The sequence below is a fragment of the Nicotiana tomentosiformis genome, chromosome 2 (genome assembly GCF_000390325.3).
Source record: "Nicotiana tomentosiformis chromosome 2, ASM39032v3, whole genome shotgun sequence".
Taxonomy (NCBI): Eukaryota; Viridiplantae; Streptophyta; class Magnoliopsida; order Solanales; family Solanaceae; genus Nicotiana; species Nicotiana tomentosiformis.
The window spans coordinates 162,049,445-162,058,904 of record NC_090813.1 but is presented as its reverse complement, the minus strand read 5'-3'; the positions used below and the strand labels follow the sequence as shown (position 1 = coordinate 162,058,904).

The window sequence follows — 9,460 nt, the reverse complement described above, 5'->3', positions numbered from 1 at the left end:
GGAAGTGGGAGTGCATTACTATGGTCTTTGTGGTGGGGTTGCCTCGGACATTGAGGAGCTTTGACGCGATTTGAATCATTATGGACAGAACTGACCAAGTCCGCACATTTCATTCTAGTCATGACTTCCTACACTTCGGAGCAGTTGGATAAGATATACATCCGAGAGATTATCCGCCTGCATGGTGTACATATTTCTATCATCTTGGATCACGACACTGAGTTTACTTCGCATTTCTGGAGAGTTGTTCAGCATGAGTTGGGCATGCAGGTTGAGTTGACCACTGCATTTCACCCTCATACAAACAGGCAGTCCGAGCAGACCAATCACATATTAGAGGATATGTTGAGAGGATGCAATATTGATTTTGGAGGTCAGTGGGACCACTTTCTACCTTTAGTGGAGTTTTACTACAATAGCAGCTACCAGTAAAGTATCCAGATGGCTTTGTATGAGGCATTATATGGGAGGCGATGTCATTCTCTGGTGGGTTGGTTTGATCCTGGCGAGGCTAGGCTAGTGGACACAAATTTGGTTTGTGATGCTTTGGAGAAGATAAAATTAATTCAGGAGCGACTTTGCACAGTGCAGTCCAGGCAAAAGAGTTATGCTGATAGGAAGCCTCGTGATGTGGCATTCATGATGGGTGAAAAGATTCTATTGAGAATGTTTCCTATGAATGGTGCGATAAGATTCATAAAGAAGGGAAAGTTGATCCCTAGGTGTATTGGTTCTTTCGAGGTGTTAAAGAGAGTAGGTGAGGTGGCCTACAAACTTTCTTTGCCACCTAGCTTATCGGGAGTTCATCTAGTATTTCATGTTTCCATGCTTTGAAGGTACTATGAGGATCTATCACATGTGTTGGATTTCAGCTCGGTACAATTGGACAAGGATTTGGCTTATGTTGAGGAGCTGATGGCGATTTTGGATAGGTAAGTTTGAAAGTTGAGGTTGAAGGATATTGCAGCGGTGAAGGTTCAGTGGAGGGATCAACCGGTTGATGAGGTGACTTGGAAGACCGAGCACGATATGCGGAGCAGATATCTTCACCTTTGATGCTCGAGACCGAACATAATATCCCGATTATAATTCTAAAATTGTTCGAGGACGAACGTTTATTTAAGAGGGGGAGAATGTAATGACCCGGTCAGTCGTTTTATGTATTTGAGACTCGTCTCCCCATTTGATGTTCCTCGTGTGTTTAGTTCTTATTTTGTGACTTGCAGGGGTGGTTGGTTTGGTTTTGGGAAGGGTTTGGATTATATTGGAACACTTAGTTCCATGGTTGGAAGTTTAAGTTATAAGAGTTGATCAAGGTTTGAATTTCTTGTTAACAACCTCGGATCTATGTTTTGATGGTTTCAATAAGTTTATATGGTATTTTTGGACTTAGGCGTATGTCCGAAATTGGATTCAGAGGTTCCTGGGATGATTTCTCTCTTTTTGCTGAAAGTTAGCAATTTGTAGGTTTAATAATTTTATAAGTTTGATCATGAGTTGACTTTGTGGTTATCAGGGTCATACTTTTGTTCTGGGACTTAGAATGGATCTGTTTTTTCATTTAAAACTTGTGGGAAAAGTTTGGTCATTTTGAGTTGGTTTGGTAGGAATCGGACGCTTGGTTGTGAATATTGAAGTTCTTGAGTTTCAAACCTTTCATGTTGCATTTTGATGTTTGATTCGTGGTTTTGAATGTTATTTTGATGTTCTGATCTTGTGAACGAGTTCGTATGAGTTTTATGTACTTGTATGAATGTTTGGTGTGGAGCATGGGGGATTGGGTGAGTAGCGAATTGATTTCGAAGTGGTTAGGTGAGGCTTCAGAGTATTCCTGGTGCTGCAGACCTCGCAATTACGAGGGTCTGCTCGCATTTGTGAAGGGCCGCATTTGCAGTGTCTTCTCGTATTTGCGATGCAAGGCTACCTGGGTGGACCTTGCATTGTGCGATATTTGGTTGCAATTGCGACACTGGGAGGCAGCAGGGTTATTCGCAATTGCGAAGTATAGGGTTTGTGACATCTGCTAGGAAGGCTTAGTTCACATTTGCGATCGTTGTGTCACATTTGCGGAGGTCGCATTTGCGAACCTTTGGTTGCAAATGTGACATTTGTAGCTGGTTAATAGCTAAGTATTTCGGGACTTAGACCATTTTATCATATTGTTGAACCCTAGGCTTGGAGAAGGGAGATTGTTGACGAGGATTTTCACACAAAGCTATTGGGTAATGATTTTCATTCGATTTTGATATTTTATCTTGATTTCTTATTGATTTTTAGACCAAAATCATGAAATTTGAAAGGCAATTTTAGGGATTTTTGACTATATTTTGAAAAATAAAAATTTTGGATGTGGGAGTTTATTTGGACTCGGTTTTGAAAATAAATTACATATTGGACTCATGGGGTTATGCGTAGTCGGAATCAATCCTTCGACTCGAGTTTTGACTGTGTGAGCCCGTTGTTGACTTTTCGGAACTGGGTAAAGATTGGGCTTTATTGTTTGGATTTTATTCCTTTAGCATTATTTGATGTTATTGAGCCGTTTTAGCTAATTTGAGCTGGACGGGGGTGATTTTTAAAGGAAAGGCATTTTCGGAGTATTGAATTGGCTTGTTTGATGTAGGTATCTTGCCTAACATTGTGTGAGGGAATACCCCTTAGAATATGGCCTTAATTATTTATTAATGTTATGTGAAAAGCAATGTGTACATGAGGTGACGAGTGTGTATACAGGTGCTATGTGGCTTATGACCGATTAGAACTTGGGCAATTAATATGCCTTAATTTGAGAATGTGTTCTATAGAAAACATGGTTAATAACTTTGTGACTACATGAACATGATTGTTATAATCGATATAACTATAGTCATGCTTTATATGTTGAACACCCATTGGTATTTTTATTATTGTCATGCCCTTATGCACTTTGTTGATAAACTGTGACCTTATATCTTTGATGAAATTTGGCATTATTATTTTGTGATAATTACAGCACATGTGGACATGTTGGGCGGATTGTTTGGGTGTTGTCACTAGGTTATTGTCATGCGATTATGATTGATATTGCCAGGTGCGGAGTGATACAGACGGATATTATTATTGTGTCAGGTGTGGGGCGATACAGTTGGATATTATTATTGCGTCGGGTGCAGAGCGATATGGATGGATATTGTTATTGTGTCGGGTGCAGAGCAATACTATCATGACCCAGCCTAGGGTCGCGATAGATAATCGACACTAAGTGTTGATCATCACTAAAACTACTGATAATCTACTAATCATGAATATAAACAGATAAACTGAAAGCATAAGCATAGCTGATAAGAACTGTACAATCTGGAAATCCGACAAGGCTAACACAAGTTGACATATAAAAACATACTAATTGCACAAGTGTATATCTATAGGCCTCTAGGAGTGCTGAACTGAACAAATAATAGGCGGAACAGGGCCCCACCATACCCAAACTACATGACTTACACATACCAAAAGATAAATAACTCGGGGAGTAAGCGAAGTGACTCCAACAGTTGGTGGATGCCCTAGTGATGTGGCTCAAGCACTGATCTATCTATACATGCGCGACGAGAAATGTAGTGCCCCGGAAGGGACATGAGTATAATATGTACAAAGTATTTAGGGTGGAAAGAATATGTAAATCATACTAAAGTATGACTGTAAGCTGGAAATCTGAATATAAGCTGAAAGCTAAATAAGAGTCTGAACTAGCAACTGATCTCGAACTAAATCGAAGTTTAAGGTGAAATTGAACTACTATCAGAAATTGTACCTGTCTGGCGTTAAGGGCTATATCCCCCCAATCGGGTAAGTGTACATCTTAACTAGCCTCATGTATAATCATGCAATACAAACTGTACCTATATACTTGTACATAACATGCCTGACTGGTGTGATAGGTTATATCCCCTCAACAAGTAAATATATAATTAATAGGCCCAGCTGGTGTTATGGGCTCTCTCTCCCCAGCATAAAATCAATAGGCCTCTCTGGCGTTATGGGATATATCCCCCCCAGTATAATTAATATAAGCATGTATGAGGCATAACACATGTGGTAGCATCATATGGACTCAAGAGATCATGAAGGAAACCATAAACGAAATCACAAACGTAATCAAACGCTCATCGTCCATAAGTTGGACGGAGGATCCTATCCCCAGTTTAAAAAGCAACTGAGCATGTACATGAGATACTAAGGCTAATTAACTCATTAGAATCCCTCTAGAATAAATGTAGAACCAAGGAAATCAAAATTTGTCCAACTCTTCGAATTTTCAAACATTTCGGCAGAGTTTTCCTTAAAACTAGATTATCCCAAAAACAAAAAATAGCAAGCACCACAATATACACGGGAATGAATACCCGGACAATATGATAACATCAAACTAAAGGAGATCCAGTTATCTACAATAGTGTCAAACGATCGATAAAACGTAATTATGAACGTAATGTCGGCTCATAATGACTAACTTGTGACATGAAAGTCTAAATATGATTTAAGAATAATCTAAGAATAAACACATGATAATTAAGCTTATATAATCTTAAATGAATCTATTAGGATCATATGGGGTTTATGTATACATAAAAACATCAAAGGAATTAAATGGGCAATTCGCCCTTTTTGTTTTTGTTGTGTTTTGAAGTTCCAACCTAAACTAGTTTCTTCCATACTTCACATATGGAATTAAATACTATACAAGGATAGAATAAATGCTGAAATTTCCCTTGAACAACTCTTAAAAGATCAAGAATAAAGGTGACGAGGGCAAAATTCACACTTAAATATGCTCGCTAGTCGAATATAGTATAATATAATATCGTATCCACACGGATTGAAGTTAAACAGTATTATCATAGTTCGTAGCTAGATTGATATCCAAGATAATCAACAATTGAAAGTTTTTTTGAATAATACTAAAATTAGCTAAGAATCTAGAGCTAATTGACTAATGACAATCAATGCAATGAATAAGAAAGAAAGATATCAATGGGAGAAGACAAGGTTTTCATAGGATAAGTGTAAGATAACTGTCTGGGATTTAACCCTAGATTATTCACTTCTAATGTTCAAGTGAGTCTGTCGAATTCACTTGATTATTAGTTCAATTGTTTAGTAGAAACTCCTCTCTCGATTAAGTCCCAACCTCACCAGATGAACCAATTTAAGCTTTGTGAAGATATGCAAGAATGCATAGTGGATTGGTATTTAGGAGAACCTCTCTCAATTATCCTCCTAACTAGGTTTAATTAACAATTCAACTAGCCTCTTTCAATTACTAAGAAGAATTAATGAACTCAACCAACAATATAATGCAAAGATATCACAAGTTATGCCTCTCTCGATTACATGAACAACTGAATATAGATGCAACGATTAAATCATCCAAAAACACTTCAATACATAAAACTAGAATTATAATCCACAAATAAATATCAATACACCAAATCCATCAAACCCTAAAGAGAACTACTCCATAGACATGGAGTAATTCATCATAAATATGATTAAAAAGATAGGAAAACATAAATTTAATCCAAACTCGTGTCTTGAGTGAGGAAGGAATGATGAAATCCTTGTGCTTTGGCTCCTCCAGCTCTTCCTTAGCCTCCTTAGGTCGATTATGTGTCAAAAGTCCAAAAACTAACGTTTTTCCATATATTTATACTAAGTAGGGTCGGGCCCAGTTGAAACCACCTTCTCCTAGCCGAAATAGGATTTTAGCTCTGTAAAATTTGCACAGGCGCGCCGCATGGGGTGACGCGCCACGCGGGGTGCTAGTGGGGTTTATCAGGGAGCTTGCAATTCACATCCAGGTAGCAAACCACACTGATGCGGCGCACCACATGCCGCAGCAGTGCACTCTTCTTAGAGACTCGCTTTTTGCTTGCTTTTGGATATCTGAATGTGGTTCTCGACCCCCGAACACGATCCTGGCTTAATCCTTTGGGATTTTACTCAGACTTCAAAGCTCCAAATAGCTCAAATTATCTCCATAACATCTATATCACTCGAAATCACTCCTATGAGGCATAAAACACACAATAAGTACAAAACACTAGCGATTAAAGCTCAAACACAATTAAAGTGCAGTGAATTAAAGTGCAATAAGTGACTAAAACACGAGATTATAGCATACCATCAACACCCCACACTTAAACCATTGCTCTTCCTCGAGCAATCAAACTACTCTTTATATAAACACGACCTTTTTAAACAACTCTCCTAACTAATTATACCAAGATTATTTAAAATAGACTAAGCACAATACCGTAACATCCTCGCCTCAAGATTTGATTCAAAATTACCATGCATTATTTACAACCCGCTTACTTACTCTAACATAGAGGTCAACGACATTACCTTTTCTTCATGAATCAAGTGCCCTCACACAACAATAGAGAGTAGTTCCACACACAATAAAGTTTAAGAACAATTAGGAACTCAAGATAGAAAGAATTCACTCACTCTTAGAAACAACATTCATATGCCACAAAAGACGTACCATAGGCTTGCCCGTAGTGTACTACTCTACTAATTGAGCTCATTCGGTCAAAGATCAAGTAGGACTTTAATTGGTTGTAATGTAGGCTACAAGACGGGTAGGATACATTTAGATATAAGAGTGACTACACCTCCCTAAGTACTTTAATACATACACTTTAACATTCAAAACCCCACACTTATGTCAGACAATAACTTCACCTTCACATCAATATACACTAACTCCCTACTTCTTTAAGCATAATTACATCAAGAGACACCACTTATCAAGGAATATTTGCACACAATACAACTATTTTTTTTATTTTTCTTTTCTTATTCAAGTGGATCTTACTTTTTCAAAACCGTTCACCTTTCTCCTTATTTCAATAGCTCCACTCAAAATCCAAACCAACCACCCCACACTTTAACTTTTACAAAATTCATAACAAATTCAAGTGCTCATGAGAGGTACAAGTTTCAAATAGATAGTCAATTCAAACAAATGGGTAAGGCTTGTAATGTGGTTGCCAACGAAACAGGATTACAGGCTCAAAAGGGTTAACTAAGATACATAACAATTAGGTGGGTAACGACATATAACTGGCTCAACAAAGAAATACTTATATCACTTCCAAGACTGAACAAAACTACTTTTTCGCTTTGCAAACAGACGGGAAAAGTTCTAAACATCAAATGCAATGCACAGAATAACACAAAAACCTCACACACACACACACATGGCGCATAACTCACTCAGGATTGGACTCATTAAGACACTCTAGTTAAAGCAGTTAAGCAAAGTTAAGATCATACAATTTAAGGTACTTATATAAGAGTCAAAAACTTAGCCTAAGCGTCACTCTTTAAAGCACTCACTATTCTCAAGGCATAATAAAGTCAAGAGATATTGCTTCAATTCAAATCATAGCACAAGGTTTCCTACTTCTAACAAAAAATAAAAATTAACTACATCCGGTTCAAACAAAACCCTTGCAAAAGAACCGCGACGCAAAGAAAAACCAAGAGGGAATTAATACACTACCTAACAAAGGAAAATCTTTTTTGTCTTTTTTCTTCGACTTTAATCCCTCAAGAAACCTGTCAAATGATATCCATCATCAGGAAAAATCAAAAAAATTAAAATATTTATGTTTTTACAAATTTTTTTCTATCTCTACTACTACAACAAACAAACCAAAACTAAAACTAATATACATATAGCATACAATTATATCCCCCACCCCATACTTTAAGTTGTGGCACGTTCCCATGACACACAATTAAAAAGCATAAGGTAAAGGAAACTTCCCTGAACATCTAGTCAGGGTCAGAGTCAAAGTCAGGCTCAATTCCTCGTGTCTGAACTAGTGCACACATCCATGCAGATAACTTCTTCTCAGCCTTCTTGGGGTACACCCCACACTTATCTTTCTTAATCACTGCAGCCTTCTCTTTCACAGCCTTCACTTTCCACTCAACACTTGCAGCTGGCTTTTCCTTTTTCACCCACATTCCTACATCCATCTTGAAAGTCACACTCTCCTCACCCACTCTCAGTATGAGCTTTCTCTCGTGTATATCTAATGTCGCTTTACCCATTGCTAAGAATGGTCTTCCTAGGATTAGGGGTATCTCCTTGTTCTCCTCCATTTTTACCACTATGAAATCTACAGAAAATATGAACTTATCTACCCGAACTAAGACATCTTTCACTATCCCCTCGGGTGTTATAGTCATTTGGTCTGCCAGCTCCAAAGATATTGGCACCGACCTTATATCTCTAATCTCCTTCTCCAGTTTCATGTAAATAAATAGATGCATTAAATTAATTGAGGCACCAGAATCACATAAGGATTTATCAAAGTTAAGAGTGCCTAAAGAGCAAGGTATAGTAAAACTCCCTGGATCTCCACACTTTTGTGGGAGTTTATTTTGCAAGATTGCACTGCAATGCTCTGTGAGCTTGACCACTAAGGTCTCTTCTATCTTCCTCTTCTTTGTCAGGATCTCCTTCAAGAATTTGGCATAAGCTGGCATTTGTGAGAGCAATTCAATGAATGGTAAATTTACATTAACCTGTTTCAGCCAATCTAGAAATCTCTCAAACTGCTTATCCAGCTTTTCTCTATATAGCTTTTGAGGGAAAGGTAGAGAAGGCATATGCTCGCTCTCAGTACGTTCCCCCCTTCTCAAAGTGTCCTCTTTCTTCTTTTTGTTAGCTCCCTTCTTGCCTTTCTTCTTCTTATCAATATCATTCTTTAGCTGCTCCCCACTTTCTTTTTCAGGTATCACATCTTTTTGGATTGGAGTGGGATCTTTCAACACTTGACCACTTCTTAAGGTCACAGCATTCACCGTTTCTTTGGGATTTCTCTCAGTATCAGCTAGGAGATTTCCTGGGATTCTCTCTGACAATACAGTTGTAATTTGTCCCACTTGTCTCTCCAAGTTTCGCAAACCTATGCCAAGTTCCTTGATGGCTTCTCCATGAGCGTCTGGCCTCTCATCTGTCTTGACAATGAAGGCTTTCATTATATCTTCTAAACTAGGTTGATTGAACTATTGAGGCTGAAACTGTAGCCTCGGCTGATTCATAATGGCGGGAGCTCGTTGTCCTTGAAATCTAGGGTTGTTTTGTTGACATGCAATTGCAGTACCCCCAGATGAACTCCATGAAAAACCAGGGTGCTTCTGACCCATTGCGTTGAAGTTATAATTTCCCACAGCATTTACTTCCTCAATTGAGGCTTGACACTCATGATTAGGGTGTCCTCTTCCACATATATCTCAGGCTACATGAGGCTCACTTTGTATCGAGGCTAAGGTCAGCTTCCGTATTTCTTTGTCCATAGAATCAAGTTGTACCTGCATATATGTATTAGCATCAACTTGGTGAACACTAATTGATTTTCTTCTTTCCGCACTCTCAGAGGGCCACTGATTTGCATCTTCA

At 38.3% G+C, this 9,460-nt stretch overlaps 1 protein-coding gene across 1 annotated transcript; it reads left to right on the top strand.

The window, feature by feature from the left end:
* Positions 1–441: 441 nt before the first annotated feature.
* On the top strand, positions 442–1,311 carry LOC138905964 (uncharacterized). The gene is made up of 3 exons (XM_070194478.1): positions 442–722; positions 837–932; positions 1,227–1,311. The coding sequence occupies exons 1-3, from the start codon at positions 442–444 to the stop codon at positions 1,309–1,311; spliced, it is 462 nt and encodes a 153-aa protein (XP_070050579.1).
* Positions 1,312–9,460: the final 8,149 nt, after the last annotated feature.

Excerpts from the sequence above, each read along its gene's own strand:
- LOC138905964 (XM_070194478.1), top strand. The coding sequence starts at position 442 with ATGGCTTTGTATGAGGCATTATATGGGAGGCGATGTCATTCTCTGGTG. Across the intron at positions 723-836 it reads AAGGGAAAGTTGATCCCTAG|GTACTATGAGGATCTATCAC; the intron begins GTGTATTGGTTC and ends CATGCTTTGAAG. Across the intron at positions 933-1,226 it reads CTGATGGCGATTTTGGATAG|GGGTGGTTGGTTTGGTTTTG; the intron begins GTAAGTTTGAAA and ends TGTGACTTGCAG.